This window comes from Eulemur rufifrons, chromosome 8 (genome assembly GCF_041146395.1).
Source record: "Eulemur rufifrons isolate Redbay chromosome 8, OSU_ERuf_1, whole genome shotgun sequence".
Lineage (NCBI taxonomy): Eukaryota > Metazoa > Chordata > Mammalia > Primates > Lemuridae > Eulemur > Eulemur rufifrons.
In genome coordinates this window covers 42,113,056-42,132,093 of record NC_090990.1, presented here as the reverse complement: position 1 = coordinate 42,132,093, position 19,038 = coordinate 42,113,056, and the positions used below count along the sequence as shown (strand labels likewise).

General features: G+C 38.5%; 1 protein-coding gene across 3 annotated transcripts in view; it reads left to right on the top strand.

The window, feature by feature from the left end:
* The window catches only part of FYB2 (FYN binding protein 2), a 108,591-nt gene that overhangs the window by 37,054 nt on the left and 52,499 nt on the right, over positions 1–19,038 (top strand). For all 3 annotated transcript variants that reach the window (XM_069480054.1, XM_069480055.1, XM_069480056.1), the window contains exon 5: positions 10,332–10,432. In XM_069480054.1, the coding sequence (XP_069336155.1) occupies positions 10,332–10,432 (101 nt within the window). The remainder of the gene's footprint in view (positions 1–10,331; positions 10,433–19,038) is intronic.

Genomic DNA, 19,038 nt, shown 5'->3' with positions numbered 1-19,038 from the left:
GAGTGTGGTGAGGGAGGGAGAGAACAGAGGGCAGGACCTGGGAGAGTACATAGGAATGAGATCAAAAGACAGGAGCTTTGTGTTTTTAATTATTAAGATTATCTTTTAGAAGATTATCTTGGCTGCTGGGTGGAGAATAGATTATAGAAGGGCCAGAGAGAATGACACTTAATCAGTGTTTTAAGGGGAAAAAAAGGAGAGTTTGTGCAGAGAACATTGTGGTAAGGATATTAGAAGCAGAGGAATCACATGTACAAAACCATACAGGCAGGAAGCAGCCTGGTGTGTTCAGGAACTATGGGTGATTTGGCATGGTTAGAGTGTGTATGGGAAAGGGAGGCACACAACCTTTCCCGTACACACATAGTTGTACAGTACAACATATAGTTGTTTAGTAAATAGTGGTAGAATAATAAAATGGACTTAGATGGCACTCAGCTTGAGACTCACTCCTATCCAGTCTTTTTGTGTTATTTTCCCTTTTCCTAGGTGTATCTTACCTCCCTCTCTAAATTATAAATTCTTCAAAAGCAGAGAGAGGGTCTAATATTTCTTTCTTTTCAGCTGAATAATTAAAGTGTGTTTAAATTGAATGGCAGCAATGCTTAAAACTTAGAAGATCTAGAGAATGTGTTAGAAGAGGTTAAGAGCATAGGTTTTGGGGTCAGATAGCCTTGGATTCATATTTTGAGCTCCACATACTAGGCTGTGTGATCTTGGAAAAGTTATTTAGTATCTCTGGGCCTTCTGTTTCTTCATATGGGAAATGGTGCAATCAAATCCTACCTCCTAGTGTTGTTGTGAGGACTGCAATATATATCTGTAATTCTGCCAAGTGGAATTACAATGTTGTAAACACTAGATAAGTGACAGAGATTTGTTGTTGTTTGCAATAGCAGGGTTTGTCTGTATCAAGGTCTAATGCTACAGGCAGCAGACCGCAGTCAGGAGACCTCGTTAAAGCCTGCCACTAGCCCAGAGGGTGACCTCACCTCCCTCTCTGTAAAACAAGGGCAGTTAGATATGATGGTGCACCTCAAAGCAGACACTCTGAAATTTGAAATGCAGATATTTTAAAATATGACCTTAGTGATCAAAGTGAGGGTTTGTGGTCATTTTGTTTCATGCTGCAGCAGTTGCCACTGGTTTATTAAGAATCTGCTTTAGCAGTTGCATTAGCAGTAGACAAAGTGCTTTTGGAAAATCGTTCCCAAATTCACTGCTAGTTCTACCTTAACCTCAAATTACAGGTTAAATAACAATTTTATTTTATAGGTGATAATATCAGGCACAGTTGAGAATACTAACTTTCACATCTCATTGTCCTCATATAAATGACTGACACACGGAAGAACTGATCTGTAAAACTATTGGATCGGCCTAACAAAGTTTTGAAAAATATCATCTAAAACTCACTCATAAGCTCCTTGACCATCACTCAGTGCGTCATCGTTTTCATTGTCCAGTTTTTGCTTGGTTCTAGAGTGATTTGTGGTGCATAGGAAAAGGCTGATCAGGAATCAGAAGATCTGGTTTCCAGACACACCTGTGCTGCTTAACAACAGTGCGATCGTGGGCAAGTTACTGAGTATCTCCAAGCCTCAGTTTTCTCATCTGTAAAATGCCTCATGGCACTACTGAGAGGATTAAGTGAGATAACGTACACAACATTAACATGAATATAGTACCTGCAAAGAGTGGTAAGAGTGTGTGATTTAATGAGTGAGAAATCTGAGAGCTTCTCTGCTTTGTGTCTTGAGCAGACGTACCTTTCTGCCATTATGGCTTTGGTTATTATTAATGGTTTGTTGAGTCCTCTGGGGTCCTCTTTGCTGTATACTCTAATGACCACCTTCTTTGATGGCTTCCATTGCAGTGCAAGCTGCAACGCTGTGTTTGACTTCAGCTGGTACATCCCCTGGTTAAGACCCCAGATTCTGGAGTCAAATACCTGTCTTCTAATTTCTGCTCTGCCACTTACTACTCTGTGAGCTTGGATTATGCTTCTGTTTCCTCAACTAAAGATGGAGAGAATGATAAAATCTACTTCATAGGGTCAAATGAATTAACACATATAATTGAAACAGTGCTTGGCACATAGTAAATGCTCAATAATGATTTGCCATTATTATTGTTTACAAGCCTTCCTTATGAATGAAACCAATGGTTTGACAATATAGCTTCAGAGTTACACTGAGGCCAAAGGAGATGGCATGTTTTGTAAGGTTATGCAGCACATAAATAATATTTACTTAGTCATCATAGTTTTGTGGTCCTTTGTAGAAAGAAATGGGTTATAAATATGTAAATTAAAGGAAAGAAATACCTAGTGGGTGCCCAAGGCTGAGAGATGCTGTATTAATATTTGTTGTTTGTTGCAGTAGAAGTCACAGTAGAATCAGTAAGATTATGATACATGTGGTGATAGGGTTGTGTGTATCTGTGTGTATATATATGTGTATATATATTATACATATAAACACACATATACACATATATTAAAATATATACTACCTATAAAGGCATATGTGCACACATACAAATGTGTGTGTGTATATTCCATAAAAATGGTAGAAGTAAGAGAACTAGTTGTAGAGTTGTGGCAGAAATGGAAGTAGAAGGGCCAGGTACGGTGGCTCATGCCTGTAATCCTAGCACTTGGGAGGCTGAGGCGGGCGGATTGTTTGAGTTCAGGGGTTTGAGATCAGCCTGAGCAAGAGCGAGACCTCGTCTCTACTAAAAATAGAAAGAAATTAGCTGGACAACTAAAAATATATATAGAAAAAATTAGCCAGGCGTGGTGGCACACACCTGTAGTCTCAGCTACTCGGGAGGCTGAGGCAGGAGGATCACTTGAGCCCAGGAGTTTGAGGTTGCTGTGAGCTAGGCTGATGCCATGGCACTCTAGCCTGGGCAACAGAGTGAGACTCTGTCTTAAAAAAAAGAAAAAAAGAAATGGAAGTACACGTTGCACAGGCATGCAGTAGTGAACGTGGAAATGGTAATATGATAGAAGTGATAGTGGATATAGCAAGCAAATCCTTTGCACCAAGCACTGCACTAAGCACAATATAATTTATATCATCTTATCTTCATAAAAATAAGGTTAAAGGATGATGAGACTTGGGTCAAAACACTCATCCAAGGTCGCAGCCAGCGAGAGCTGAGATTCACCGTGCATCTGTCTTTCTAAAGCTTCTGTCGCTCTGAACCATGCTGCTGTACTCTTTTGTGGATTGTTCATCTTTAACCATTATCTAACATGTAGAAGACAAAAGCTTTCATAGCTAATGAGAGAAAAACGTCCTTTAAGATTCAACATATATTTTTGTGAACTTGGCACAAATGCATTTTGAGATCCGTTTTAGATAGCATGGATATCATTTTTAAAAGTCTAATCACCGATCATTTCACTCAAGAGAAGGATTTCTTAGGGTGAAGGCCCACGAAGGGAGTAGTCTTACAAGAAGTATTTTTTGGAAATAGGCTGTTGCCCGGTTTGGGATCTGGGTAATTGAGAAATCAGATGGTCTCATACTCCTTTGTCACCAGGAACCTGTAAGGTCATTACACAGAGCAACTGCGGGCTAAGCAGCCCCCATTCATCTTGTCTTCAAAAAGCACGGCCCATTGAAATAAAAAGTGAAATAAACTGGATTTTCAACCTAGGTCCACCCATCAGTAAAATAACTGTAAAAGTATGGCTACTAGCAGGTTTTGCCGTTCAAGTCTCAATCTTTCTACTTAATGAAAGCTCTTCTTTAGGATTTCCAGAACTTCCTTGCAGTGAAACTTTTTGACCGACCATCATGCCCCTTGGCACAGAAGAAGACAAGAAAGGAACTTTGCCTGTCAGGCATTTCCCACATGGTGACTCAAGTTGTTCCCACACTAAACCCTCACGGTGGCCCCGTGAGGAAATTAAGGCTCAGAGAATCTAAATGGCCGCTCAAGCCCACACAGCCAGTGAGAGACGCATCTAATTAATCTAAGTGCAGTGCCTAACACACAGTAAACCCTCAAGAAATAGTAGCTATTATTGTGATTAATAATTTCACTCTTTGGCCAAGTGAACAGACGTTTGCATGCACTGTGTAAGCCACTTCTCTAGAGCATACAGCCTAACAGAGAGGTGGACAGGTTGTTCTCCAGAGGACACTGAGGGATTCTGCAGAGGCATCTCAGGGCTGTGGCCCAGAGGTAGACACGGCAAGCGGAAGTTACCAGAGGAGGGCGCTTGTCCATGCTTCAGCCACGAGATCCCAGTGCTTGAAAATTTATTTTGAAGGTGGGATTACAAGGATCCAAACAAAATTAGGAAACCTCTGGTTTTGTAGATCATCTTTAACACTCGCACTGCATTTAAAGAGCTATTGTTGCTTCTTGGACATAGATAATGTTGAAGATATTAAGAAACATTAAAGTTTTGTTCTGTAAAGTTTCAATAACTAGAGTTAATAAATAACTGAAAGTTTTCTATAAGGAAGTAGGAAAAGATAGAAACCTGATGCTACACCAGTAATAAAAACAACTTCATAAAATGCAAACCTTTATCTTTTAGAAATACAATAATTTCTGTTCTTCAGTATAATAATATTACCAGCACACTTTTGTGGAATGCCTGTGTGGAGAGGGCAAATATTTCATTCAATATCCACAATATACCCTTAAAGTAGATTTTATTATTGGTATTTTATGGAGAAGGAAATGGAGGATTAAGGTATTTATCCAGTACTTTATGACTAGAAAGTGGAAGAGAGCTAGGATTCAAATTCAGATCTGTCTGACCCCGTGCTCCAGGTCTGTCTGTGATTATGTGCTGCCTCCCAATAAAGTCTATAATCCTGGAGACAGACATTTTTCATAAATGTGGAAATAAGGAAATTGAAGCATAGATATATTTAAATCATAGAGTTATTTCTTCCCCACAATCCAAGCTCTTTTCTGTTGATCCACATTGTGTAAAACCAAGGTGGGTCTCAGATCTAGTTGTAATGGACCAGGGATAGAGGCAAAAGACATTCTCAGGTCGCAAAGAAGGAGGTTAAAATACATCTGCAGCATTCTCTTTCTGTTTTAACATTAATCCTAGGACTGATTCTCTGTAAAGACAATTGATCTAAGAGATGCCTTTTTTTTTTTTTTTTTTAAACATTTGGTCGAAACTCTTTCTTTATAATCATCTGAAGTCAGGTAGTTATTGATTTCTGACCAAAGTAGTCCAAGAAATTGATTAGACATCTTCTTTCAATTTTGCCACAGATTGTTTCTTATTAATAAAGTTAATTTTCCATAGACCAGACGAGATTGTTAGGCTATTGGAGCATGATACATGTGGCATAGCCTACAATTTAAGGAAGTTTCTTTCAATCACTTCATGCAGGTGGAGGGAAACAAAACTATGAGAGGAGAAGTTTCTGATGCATTGGAGTTCATAATTTTTCTTTTTTAGCAAAATGAACTATTCATATATCTTTTATAAATAAAATACTGCAGAGAAGATGCACAAAGAAAACTAGAAAAAATATCCAAAATGGTCAAACAAAGGAGGGAAAACAAGTGAGTGGGAGGCATTTATGATATAATAATAAATGGGGGAAAAAAGAAAGAGAACATCAACTTTTCATTGCCTATGATAACAAATATGCAAATGTACACAAAATGGGAAAAATCAGGAAGAAGACCTAATGCTAAGACCTCCTTTGTGTTGAGGTGTTGGGATTTGGGGTAACTTTTTTCTCCTCTGTGCTGGCCACATCTGGTGTGATGTAGTTGCTCTTCTCCACTTGTGATGGATGCAGTTGAAGGCCCCTTTGTTTCACTCCATAATTCCATTTCCCTTCTTCCTTCCCAGAGGCAACTCTGATCCCAGATTTAGGAGTGTATCCATTTAGTATATTCTTATACTTGAACTACAATGTCATATATATCTGTTAAAGATATGGTATTTAAAATTTTTATATAGATAGCATCTTTATCCTTCTGCAACTTGTTTTTTAATAAAGATGTGTTTTCCTATTCTATCAATGTTGATATATATTATCTACGTATAATTGCTGTATTTTATCTCATCATATGAACATGTCACAATTTGTTTATGCATTCTCTCACCGAGGAATGTGTCAGTTGTTTTAAATTTTCACTGTTTCAAATAATGCTCCAGTAATCATCCTCTTATGTTTCTAGGTGAATATAAGCAAGTTACTCAGAGTTATTACTTAGAAGTAGAATTGCTAAATACTACTACATAAAAAACTTCAGTGTTACTGGATACTGAAAAATGATTCTCCAAAATGCAATAGTTGTGAGAACTCACTCTCTCAAAGCAGTATAAAAATTTCCTGTTTCTCTATATTCTTGCCAAACAAGGTATTATTTTCAAACTGGGATTCTTACTAATCTGATGGGTGTGAACTAAATTCTTATTATCTTGATTTCCATTTCCCTGTTTACTATGAGGTGAGGGGTTTACTTTTATAAGCTATTCAATTTTACTCTTTTGTGATGTCTGTCATACACTTTTGTCCAGTATTCTGTGGGTTTATTTTTCTTTTTCTTATTGCTGAAGTTCCAGATTAGAGGTCAGATATTAAATTTATTTGTTGCACTTTACCATTAAGTATGACATTTGTTGGAAGGTATTCTAGTTAGGAAAGTTCATCTTCACGGAATGCTTTTTTTGCATCTGTTAAAATAATCTTTTTTCCCTCTTTTATTAAAACAATATGATTAATTGCAATGATAGATTTTCTAATATTGAGTCACCTTTGAAGTCTTGGAATAAATTTTAGTTGTTCTTGAGTTATTTTTAATATTGATTAATTCATTTTTTTCAGGATTTTATTTAGTCAATTTGGGCTAAAATCTCTTAAGTGAGATCAGGCTATATTTTCTCTTATTGTTGTAGTTTTCATATCAAAATTATATTATCCTCTTAAAATGAGAAGAGTATCTTTTCCTCTTTCTGTTCTCTGAAACTATTCATTAAAACTTACCGATAAGGGTGGGCATGCTGGCTCATGCTGTAGTCCCAGCACTTTGGGAGGCCAAGGTGAGAGGATCACTTGAGGCCAGGAGTTTGAGGCTGCAGTGAGGTATGATAACATCATTGCACTCTAGCCTGGGCAACAGAGCAAGATATTGTCTCTAAAAATAAATAAATAAATAAAGTAAAACTTGCCTATAAAACTAGCTAGTGGAGAACAAGAAGAGAGGTGGGTTGGGGGTGGATATGGGTAGAGGGAAGAATGGGGAGGCATACTATTTATTCAAGTTCTTTAATGATTTATTGGCCTATTAGTTTTTCTGTTTCTTTTTTAGTCAGTGTGGCAATTTGATATTTCTCTATAAATTTGCCAATTTTCTCTAAATTTTCAAATTTATTGGCAGACAGCTGATCATAACATTTTTAGATTTCTGAAAACCTAAAACTATCTCTAGTTTTTTCTCATTGCTTATCGCTAATCTGTGTGTATGTGTATATGCACACATGTGTACCTTTTCTCATGTTCTTTATCAGTCATGCTAAAGTGTGGTCTAATGTTAATACACCTACCTTGGTTTTCTTTTTTTTTTTTTTTTTGGTAGTATTTGGTTTGTGTCTCTTTCTCCAGCCATTCATCTGGAACTTTTGGTTAGTCTGCTTCTTTTCAATAGCATTAGCTAGTTTTTTAAAAAATATCCAGTCAGATACTCTCTATTTTATTAGAGTAGGTTATTCTATAGGCATTTATTGCAATTCTTGATCTATTTGGATTTTTTCTTCATTATAATTTAACATATAATTTCTATATTTGTTTCTTTTCTTCCTTAATATTTAAGCTTTCCCATTGCATATTCCCCTTCTACCAGTTGAGAAGTTAAATATTCTATTTCTGTTCCTTTTAGTGGTTACAATTAAATTTTTACATCTACAATTAGCAAAGTCTAATGTTAATCAAAATTTCTATCTGCTCCTAAGTAATACAAACATCTGAGAATAATTCCCATAGCCCTCTTCCACTATCTTCTATATTATTTAATATTCTAATTTTATCTTATTCTTAAACTTCTATAAATTAGTAATATTTTTCCAGTGAACATTTAGATTTACCAATAGCTTTATTAACTTCTTTGTTTACCATTGTTTCTTATATCTTACTTCATTACTAGTTCAATTTCTTTTCACTGAAATATGCCATTTTGATGTATTTAAGCAAAGGTCTGTGAGTAGTAAACACACATACTTGTATCTTGAAAACACCTTTGCTTTCCCTCACCCTTCGATGGCAATTTAGCTGGAATAGAATTTTATATTGACAGCTTTCTTTCCTCAGTGTTTTAAGATATTATCCACCATCTCCACCATCTATTGTGCTAATAAAAAAATTCCATTGCCAGTCTGATTTCTGTTCTGTAGTGGATGATGTCTTTTCTCTCACATAGATTATGCATTTTTTCCTTTGACTTATGCTTATTTACCATACACTGTATAAGTGTGGATTTATTGTTAGTTCTTGTATTGAAGTTGCTTAAAGTGAACGATTCATGTCCCTTTTCAATTTTAGAGAAGTCTCAGCTATTATGACTTGAATACAGACTCCTTTCATCATTCTCTTTCTTCTCTCCTTTTAGTGTCCTTTCAGTCGATTGGTGAAGGAAAGAAAAGAAGAGGTAGAGAAGGCAGCAGTAGGAGGCATGAGATAGCACTGATGCCCAGCTGGATTTATTTATATTTTTAGGAGACCAGACATAGGAAAAAAAAAATGAGATGGTAGAGAAGAATGGCTGTGAATTTTTAAACTTATAGTTAGCTAGAGGGAAAATACCCCCTAGTGTGTATATGTGGACCTTCTCAGTCTATCCTCCATATCTCTCAACTTTTTAAATATTTTCTATCTGTTAGTCTTTCTGTGCTCCATTCTGGATAATTTCTTTAGATCTAAATAATTCACCAATTCCACCTTCTGCTGTCTAATCTATTTTCCAACCTCTACATTAATTTTTTTTTTATTTCAGACAATTGTATTTATGATTTCTATAACTCCTTTCTCTTGTCCCCAAATCTACAGGATTTTTTTCCCTCAATTTCTTGCTTTTACCTAATAGCTTTCATTCCTTTATTTCTTTGAACACTTAAACACACTTATATTAAATTCACTTTCATGTTATTCTATTATTTAATTCTCCTATTAGTTATTCTGACTGTCTTATTATGGTTTATCTCCTTGTGTGGTTTTAAGCTTTTTTATTTGTTTGTTTGTTTTAGAGATAGGGTCTCACTCTGTCACCTATGCTGGAGTGCGGTGGCATGATCATAGTTCACTACAGCCTCAAACTCCTGGGCCCAAGGGAACCTCCTCCCTCAGCCTCCTAAGTAGCTGGGACTACAGGTGCTCCCCACTCACCTGGCTAAGGTTTTCTATTTTTTTAATAAAGAAAAGGTCTCTCCATGTTGCTCAGGCTGGTCTTGAACTCCTGGCCTCAAGCCATCCTCCTGCTTTAGCCTCCCAAAACGCTGGGATTACAGATGTGATCCACTGTGCCTGGTGGTTTTCAGTTTTTAACTATCATCTCGTTTTGAGTGGGCATTGTTTCCTTTGGAACCATAGATGCCATGGGTTGTGGAAGCATCTTTACAGAATGATTTCAGACTTGCCTTTACAGGGGGATTTGGATTCCAAGTACCAGTTTTGGCTTTGTGTCTCTGAAATACAAAGATTGTATGAATTTAAACCCAACATCTGTGCTTGGTGCTGGGTTGTCAAGTTTCTGATTTTTCATAGCTGACTCTTTCAGCTGCTGTGGCCATCGTGAGATAGCAGGCTTCCCTGCTCATTGCCTGGGAGAGCAGACAGATATTTTTCAGAACTTGTTTTACAGATGGGACAGCATATTGTGACTCTGGACTTTTTGCTGATGGCTTAGTTTCGGCTTCCCAATTAGAGGAGGCTTATGGCTCAGACTTACCTTCTGACTCAGACATTAAATCTCCAGATGCCTGGTCAGTAAGATCTCTCTTTATCTGGTCTCAATTTCCCTTTGAGTCCCTTGACTACAATTCTCACTTGCATCTTTAATTGTCAGCTTCCTCTCTCTGTCTGGCACCTGTGGATGTTCCTCTGTTGTTTTCTTTGTGAGCTATGTAATCTTTGCACAATTCTTTGTGCTGTTGTATTTCACCCGGAATGCCCACATGTTTAGAGCAGGGGTGGTGTGCCTTCCGTACGCTTAGGTCACCGTATTGGCCAGCCTATATAACTTCTCTAATGAGGAAAAAATACCAAAAGCTTTAAAATGTGTTTAAAGAAATGTTATATTTTAAGTAACCTTTTTTTCTCCCTGCTTCTCAGTGCTGCATTTGAAGAACCACATAATTATGAGGCAACAATTTCATATCTGAGACACTCTGGCAACTCCATTAACCTGTGCACTGCAGAAGAAATTGCTGATTGTAAGTGTGCTAAGCCAATTAATATTGTAGCCCTGTATGGAATGAAAATGTGTCAAAAATGGTATTTTCCCTCTAGCTAACTATAAGTTTAAAAATTCACAGCCATTCTGCTCTACCATCTCATATATTTTTTTCTATGTCTGGTCTCCTAAAAATATAAGTAAATCCAGCTGGGCATCAGTGCTATCTCATGCCTCCTACTGCTGCCTTCTCTACCTCTTCTTTTCTTTCCTTCACCAATCGACTTAGCTGCTTTGCCTTTTGTAGATACGTGGGAGGGAAAATCAAGATATGGTGATTAATTTTTCTTCCTTCTCCTCCTTAGGAAACTTCATCTCTCTTCTCGTGGTTTCTTTCTTGAAGTCCCCTGGTTACTCTGTGTGTGGAGAGGGAGATAACACACCATGAGAATCAGGCCCCTGTGTTCAGTCTGAATAGGAGCAGGGGATTTATTTAATGGATCTGACCACTGGCTCAAAGCTAAGTCTTCCTGCCTCTGGTATTGCCAACAATGCTCAGACCTTTTTGTGAAAAAAGAGAGCCTCTCAGGTAAAAAAGTGAAGAAGCAGAGACTCACCGCACATTTCCATGTCTTTGTTCTGCCTATAGAATCAGCCAGTTGTCTACAAAAGGCATAAATGTTAGTGCTAGAGTGAGCACTAGTACTTACTGAGCCTGTACTGTGGGCCACAGTTCTGTGTTAGGTTGTCTACGCACATCCCTGCTGACAGAGTGGGTTTACCACCCCACTGTCAGAGACAGGAGACTGAAGATCAGTGGGATTGAGTTGCACAAAGTCATGCAAGTAATATGCAGAAGAGCTATAATGTGACACAGGCTCAGCCTGCCTCTAAAATCCATGCTCTTTCCACAATTTTATGCTGCTTCTCATTCAAGGAAGATTGGCTTCCCTGGAAGGACAATTAAAAAGAGGTCATCTGGTCCAACCACTATTACACAGACAAGAAGGCCAAAGTTCTGGGAAAGAAAGTCATTTTTCTGGGAACACATACTTAGGAAGTTCATGAGGTATGAATCAGGACCTATTGAAGTTTCCTTCTCCTCTCCTAAGAAATAAGAGGTTAGAGAACTATTGGAAAAGCTCCCTCTCTCCTACACTGGGCAAAGTCTAGATTCTCCCACGTGGCTTGTAAAATACAGCAATTCCTGCTCTCCTCCCTGGAAGGCAAGGCTGCCCTGTACTCAGAGTATCCAGGCTCCGCTTTAGAGCACGGGTTCTCAAGTTATGACATTCACACAGGTCACCTGGGGATCTTGTGAAAGGTACATTCTGGTCCAGTAGTTTTGGGGTGTGGTCTGCGATTCTGCATTTCTAAGAAGTTCCCCAGTGATGCCAGTGCTGCTGGTCTACAGACCACACTTTGAAGAGAGAGTCTGCAAGGCCCCTTTGGGGCCAACTTCCAGCTGCATTCCTTCCTACAAGGCTAAGAGCAAGGCCAAGGGGAGGCTCCTGCCAGAGCCTGCACCTTCTCTCTCGGGACCACGTGAGACCCCCAGAATCCAGTCCCATGAAAATGGCTCCCCAAGATCCTGCTTGTATCCCCTCCCTGAGTCCTCCTTCCTCAGAATAGACTGGGTTGCAGGGAGAGAGCTGTTTGTAGAGGCTGGTGTGGATGGGGTTTGGTCCCTCATGGTGTAGGGTGGAGCTGAGGATTAAGTATACAAGCTGGACCAAGGTCTGCATTTGTCCTCTCCAGGACACAAATTTTAAAGGTGAGCCTGCCAGGAAGCATCATTTATGGTACCAGAAGAAGGAACCACTAACCCAGGTCTCTCTTCAGTCTTTGACTGAAGGATCCTTTGTGTGCTTCATGGATAGTGCTGCCGAGGAGACAAATGCTCATGACTGAAAAGAGAAAAGGCTCAGAAAACAAGACACTGATGCAGCTGAGAGATGACAGAGCACAGGCCAGCAGACAGGGAGCAGGGTGGGAACAGGGCAGGAGCAGGGCGAGGGTGGCGAGGACTTCCCCTGCCAGAGAGGGAGTCCTACGGGAGACAGGGGCAGACCTGCTGGGGCTGCAGAGAAGGCAGAAGCAGCTGGGAGAAACCAGCTGAGATCACAGGATTCTGACCCACCTTTCTCCCCACCCCTCTAACGAGCCAAGATGCAGCTGCCCTACAGGAAAAAGAAAGGAAGCGGCTGTTTTACCCGCACTTGGACCTGTTCATCTGACTCTTCTCCTGGTGTCCTACCTCCTTGTTACACTGCTTGCTGGGTGAATAACATCTGAGTCTGTTTCTTCCTCTACACAGTGGATATAATACCTCTTCTGTGGAGTTGTTCTGAGTGTTGGATAAAATCATACGTTTTAAGTCACATGGATCTCTGCTTCTGGGAAGATGAAGCAAATGTATTTTTTCCTATTCCTCTGGCTAAGTACAACTAAAACCCCTGGACATGATATACGTAAAACAAATGTAAGAAGACTGGAAGACTCTGAAAGGTAGAGAGAAGAAGCTAGATCAGCTTGGGACATTGGGACCTAGGGAAGGGTAAGGTGGTGAGTTTCCTGGTTTTCTTTCTTGACTCACATATCCCAAACTTGGAGGAGAAAAAGCTGGCAGCCCCAAAACACCAGTGGGCACAGACAGAAACAGCTTCCACAAATGCCTGCCCTTTCTAGTCAAAGAACCAGGACAAGGTCAGCCTAGAAAGACAGAAAACCTCTAGACAATAACTGATCTATTCCAGCCAAACAGCATAGAGTAAAACTGTGGCTCCACCACCAACAGCAGAATCTCTCCCACAACTAGACACCCGCCCGCATCAAGCTGCCACTGGGATGGTGTCAGAGAAGGCCAAAGCTCATTAGCTGGGATTTTTGACCCTCCCAGGTGGTAATAAAACTCCACCTACAGCATCTGTGAAGCCACATGGGGAAGCTGGACTCCCACCTACCTCCCCCAGTAACAAGACACCGTTCCTCCTACTTGTTAGGATGGTGTCCGAGGAGACCTAGTGGGGAGGACTTTCACAGCACCCAGCAGTAAGAAGGCCACCTGCTCCCTGTGGTGCCAGCAGGAGCCACATGGGGAACAATGACAGGGCACTCCTACCCTTCCCAGCAAGGGTGTTACCAGCAGAAGCCTAGTGGACAGCCAGAACTCCTGCCCCCTGCCCAGCATGTTGAGGGGTTCTTTCCTCACTTGGGTATTAAAAATCGATTGCTTGTTACTCCCCAAAATGTGTATGTTGAAACCTTACTCCCTAAGGTGATGGTATTAGGAGGTGGGGGTCCCTGGGAGTTAATCAGTATTAATTACATGAGATCACGGGGTGCAGCCCTCATGAATGGGATTAGTGTCTTTATAAGAGTCCCGAAAAAGACTGCTTTTGCTATTCACCATATGCGGACACAGTGCGAAGACAGCTGTTTATGAAAAAGAAAGCGGGCCCTCACCAAATGCTGAATCTGCTGGCACCTTGATCTTACAATACTTCCTGCTCTAGGACTGTGAGAAATAAATTTCTGTTGTTATAAGCCATCCAGTTTATAGTATTTTGTTATAGCAGCTGAAGCAGGGGAAACAAACAAACAAACAAAAAACAGATGCAAATGTCGAGATGACTGAAGTATTAGAATTTTCTGACCAAGACTTCAAAGTGGCTTTTATAAAAATACTTCAGTAAGCAATTATATGCAAGTTTCCATCTTGAAACAAAGGGAAAAAAATAGTCTTACGAAAATAGAATGTCTCTACAAAGAAATAGAAGATGTAAAAAAAAAAAACCAAATGAACATTTCAGACCTGAAAAACAAAAGCCAGGCAAGGTGGCTCACGCCTGTAATCTCAGTGACTCAGGAGGCTGCAGCAGGAGGATGGCTTGAAGCCAGGATTCCAGGCTGCAGTGAGCAATGATCACACCACTGCACCTCAGCCAGGGTGACAGAGCAAGACCCTGTCTCTAAAAAAACATAATAAATAAATAAAATAAAAATAAAAAGTTCAGTGGATTTGCTCAACAGCAGAATGGAGGGAACAAGAGTCAGTGAGCCTGAAAATAATAGAAATTACCCAATCTGAACAAGGAGAAAACAGACTGAAAAAGAATGAACAGAGCTTCAAAAAATTGTGGGACTATAACAAAAGATTTAACATTCATGTCATTGGCATTCTGGAGGGAGAGGAGACAGAGGGCATGGCTAAAGAAATCCTCACAGTAATAGCGACTGAAAACTTCCCAAATTTGGCAAAAGACATAAAATGACAGATTCAAGAAGCCAAGGAAACCTAGGACAGGATAAACCCAATCCACATGAAGAAACATAAACTTCTGAAAAATAAAGACAAAGAAAAATATTAAAAGCAAGTAGCAGGAAAGAAACAAGATCAGAAATAAATAAAATTGAAAATAGGAAGACAATAGAGAAAAATCAGTGAAACCAAAAGCTTGTTCTTTGGAAAAAAATCAATAAAATTGACAAACTTCTAACAAAATTGACAAACAGAAAGAAGACATAAACAATATCAAGAATGGAACAGGGATGTCATCATAGACCCTGCAGACATCAAAAGGATAATAAAGGAATATTATGAACAACTCTACACATATAAATTTGACAATTTATATTAAAATGGGACAATTCTTCAAGAAGCACAAACTACCACAACTTACCCAAAATAGATAATTTGAATATCCCTGTAACTCTTAAGAAAACTGAATGCATAATTTTAAAACTCCCCCCAAATAATCTCTAGGTCCATTTGATTTCACTGGGAAATTCTACCAAACATTTAAAGAAGAATTAATACCAATTTTATACAATCTTTCAGAAAAATTGAAAAGGAGAAAGCATTTCTTAGATTGATATCCTTCATAAGTATAATCACAAAAATCCTTAAGAAAATATTAGCAAATAGAATTCAGCAAGATATAAAAGGAATTATACACCATAACCAAGTGTGGTGTATAATGGTAAAGAGATGCAAAGCTGGTTCAATATTAAAAAATCAGTTAATGAAATCCACCATACTGACAGGCTAAAAGAGAAAAATCGCACAATTGATTTATGCAGAAAAAGCATTTGGTAAAATTGAACCCCTATTCATAATAAAAACTTAGAAATAGAGGGGAACTTACTCAATTTGACAAAGAACATTTACAAAAAAGCCTACAGCTAAACATGATACTTAGTGGTGAAACACTGAATGCTTCCTCCTAAAATTGGAAACAAGGCAAGAATGTTTTCTCTTGCCACTCCTATTCAACATAGTGCTGAAAGTTCTAGCTGGTGCAATAAGGCAAACAAAGGAAATAAAAGGCATATGGATCAAAAAGGAAGAAATAAAACTACCTTTATTTGCAGTGACATGATTGTCTAGGTAGAAATTCCCAAGGAATTTACAAAAAAAAAAAAAAAAAAAAAACTCTCCTAAAACTAATAAATGAATTCAACAAGGTTGCAGGACACAAAATAAACATACCCCCCAAAATCACTGTAGTTCTATGTATTAGCAATGAGCACACAAACCCTGAAGTTGAAAAATGTGATACCATTTAAAATTGCTCAAAAACAGAAAAATAGTTAAATCTACCAAAGCATGTATTGCTGAAGACTATAAAATGATGATTAAATAAATTCAAAGAAAATCTAAATAAGTGGAGAGACATACCATATTTGTGTATCGGAAGACTCAATACAGTAAAATTGACAATAAAAATGTCCATTTTCCTCAAGTGATATACAGGTCTAATACAATTCCTATAAAAATCCCAGCAAGATCTTTTGTAGATAATATGAAAAGGCAAAGGAAACAGAAGAGCTAAAAACAATTATGAAAAGGGAAAAATAGGAGCCATCAGTCCACCCAGTTTTAAGATGTATAGCTGCAGTAATCAAGACTGCGTGACAGTGGCAAAGAGAGACATATGGAACGAAGGAACAGAACTGAGAACCCAGAGATAGACCTACACAAATACGCCCAGCTGATTTTTTAAATAAAGATACAAAAGCAATTCAGTAGAGGAAAGAGAGCCTTTTGACAAATGTTGTGGGGACAGTTGGATGTCCATAGGTAAAATACATAAACCTGGAGCTAAGTCTCACACTTTATACTTATTTTAAGTTAACTTAAAATGGATCGATCTTTTTCCTTTGCCCACCAAGGAGAAGAAATCTAAATAATACCTTTCCAAGAGGGACAGAGGGAGGGAAGGAAGGAGAAAGAGGATGAAGTGGTTGGTTTTCACCGTAGCCATTGGGTGGTTCTGTCCCTTCAACAATGCTGAAAGCCATCTCCTCAGGGTGCATGGCTCAGCCAGTCGGCTTTGTGAGGTTTCGCCCTTTAATACAGAACTTGGTGTTGGGTATGCAGGATTCAGGCTATTCTGGAAGCTCCGCAGAATTGTCCTCAGAGATCCTAATAGACTAGTGCTTTTCAGACTGTACTTCTAGGCCACAGGGGTTTTTTGAAAGGTCCTGGAGACCCTTGAAGATACCTGCAAACAGAGAAGTTCTATTTACGCTCCTGGTTAATATTCCATTTAAATGAATGAATCTATGGTTGGAAGAAAATTCAAAAGCCGTTTCTTAACTGAGTGACCTTGGGCAGGTTACTTCACTTCTCTGGATGTCTGTTTCCTCATCAGTAAAACTGGAATATTAGTAGAGCGATCATCATGAGAATTAAGTGAAATAATGCATTTAAATGCTTAGAATAATGCCTGCTATCTATAAGTGTGAAAAAGTGTCAGCTGCTTTTTGTTATTGCATTTATAATATCAGTAATTGTTGTCTCACGCCTGGTATAAAAGAGGTAAAGGGACTTTTTTGACCCCTGTAGCCTTGTTAGTAGATGGAGAAAGAGCGGAGAGCCTCTAAGACGTGACCATGTTAAGACACGAGCAGTTGCGGGTGTGCTGAGGACCATCTGCTGATATTTTTCTTTCTCTGCCAGCATGATGAAGCTGTTCAGTGGAGAGAGAGTTATATAACTCTGTAGACAGTGAGCAAGGACTCCAGTGCTGTGGTTCATATCCTCCTGTTATAATTCCTAGTCCCTTCCTGACCCCTTGGGATGCAGCCCTTTGTGCTTTATATTCCTACCTTGGAGTAAGTTTTGATAGCAAAACTTACCATTAAAGAACCTCCACTTTCTTAAAAAGCAATGCCAATAATGAGTACATTATTGATTGAATGTGAAAGCAATGCCAATAATGAGTACATTATTGATTGAATGTGTATTATCTTTGTTTATTAGCCAAGGCAAGTAAGATCTCTCTGGGTCTTGGTTTCATTGTTTCTAAGGCAGAATAAATGCATCTACCCCACAGGTGGTTAGAAACAAATGAGATCATGATGTCTTAGTTCTTTGAAAAATATATAGGTAAATAAATTGAGAGAGGGAGGAGGAGATTATTATTTTTAAAATTGGAAAACAAATCTATCCTAGGAAAGGATATGGGTAAATTGTATCGTAAATAGGTATTTTAAAAAACTTTTACAAGCTAAATAAAGTTTTTAAAGTAGGGGAATAGTGAATAAAATATTTTCACTCAAAAATCAGTGAAAATAAATGTGTACAATTACCCAAGTTCAAGTATGTATTATCAATCATCCATACAGAATGTTAGGTCTGTGTCAACAATCACATGCAGACAGTCTCTAACAAAAAAAAAAAACCCTAGGATTTCATTTATTTTATCATGTATGTTTAGAATAGTAAGGGCTTAGAAATGCAGTGTGGTATTTGGTCAGTTTTCCAAACTAAAGCTTCAGGAATCTAGCAGCAAGAGAGAGAGAAAAAAAAAGAGAGAGGAGTCCTACTTATTATGCGCACATATTCATTAATAGTAGGGAGAAAACTTTTTAAGATAACTTGTAAGCAAAGAAAAACCAGATAAGCAATTTTATCAAAAAGTATACTCCTTTCTGTACAATGTCTGGTGCTCTGCTAGATATTACATTTCTTACATCATTCTCTTTACCTCCCCACTAATTCTGTAAGTCAGGTACCCATCAGCCCATTGTCATATCTTTGAGCTAAGGCTCAAAGAAATAAAGTAATTTGTCTGAAATCTCCTATGTCAGAAGTGGCAACATGGAGTTTGAACTCAAATTCTTGTCGCTAACTTGTATTTGTTAATACAGTCAGGCACTGCATGATGATGTTTCAGTCAATGACAGGCCACATATGGTCCCATAAGATACTATGTTTTTCCCGTACCTTTTCTATGTTTAGATACACAAATATCATTGTGTTACAGTTGCCTACAGTATTCAGTGCAGTAACGTGCTGTACAGGTTTGTAGCCTAGGAGCAACAGGCCACACCATACAGCCTAGGTATGTAGTTGGCTATACCATCTAGCTTTGTGTAAGCACACTGATGTTTGCACACCACCACCTAAGGATGTATTTCTTAGAGCATGGCCCTGTCATTAAGCAATGCATGATCGTAATTAAAATTGGTATCATGTCATAAAATAAAATCCACAGAACTATTGGAAAAACCAAAGGTATTTGGTTTTTAGTTGGTGGGCTCCTCTTTTTAAGCTGTATTTAAGGAAACAAAATTTTCATGAAGCAAAACACTTTTGGGCAGGATATGGAGTTCATTTTGTTGAAGTGGGATTTAGGC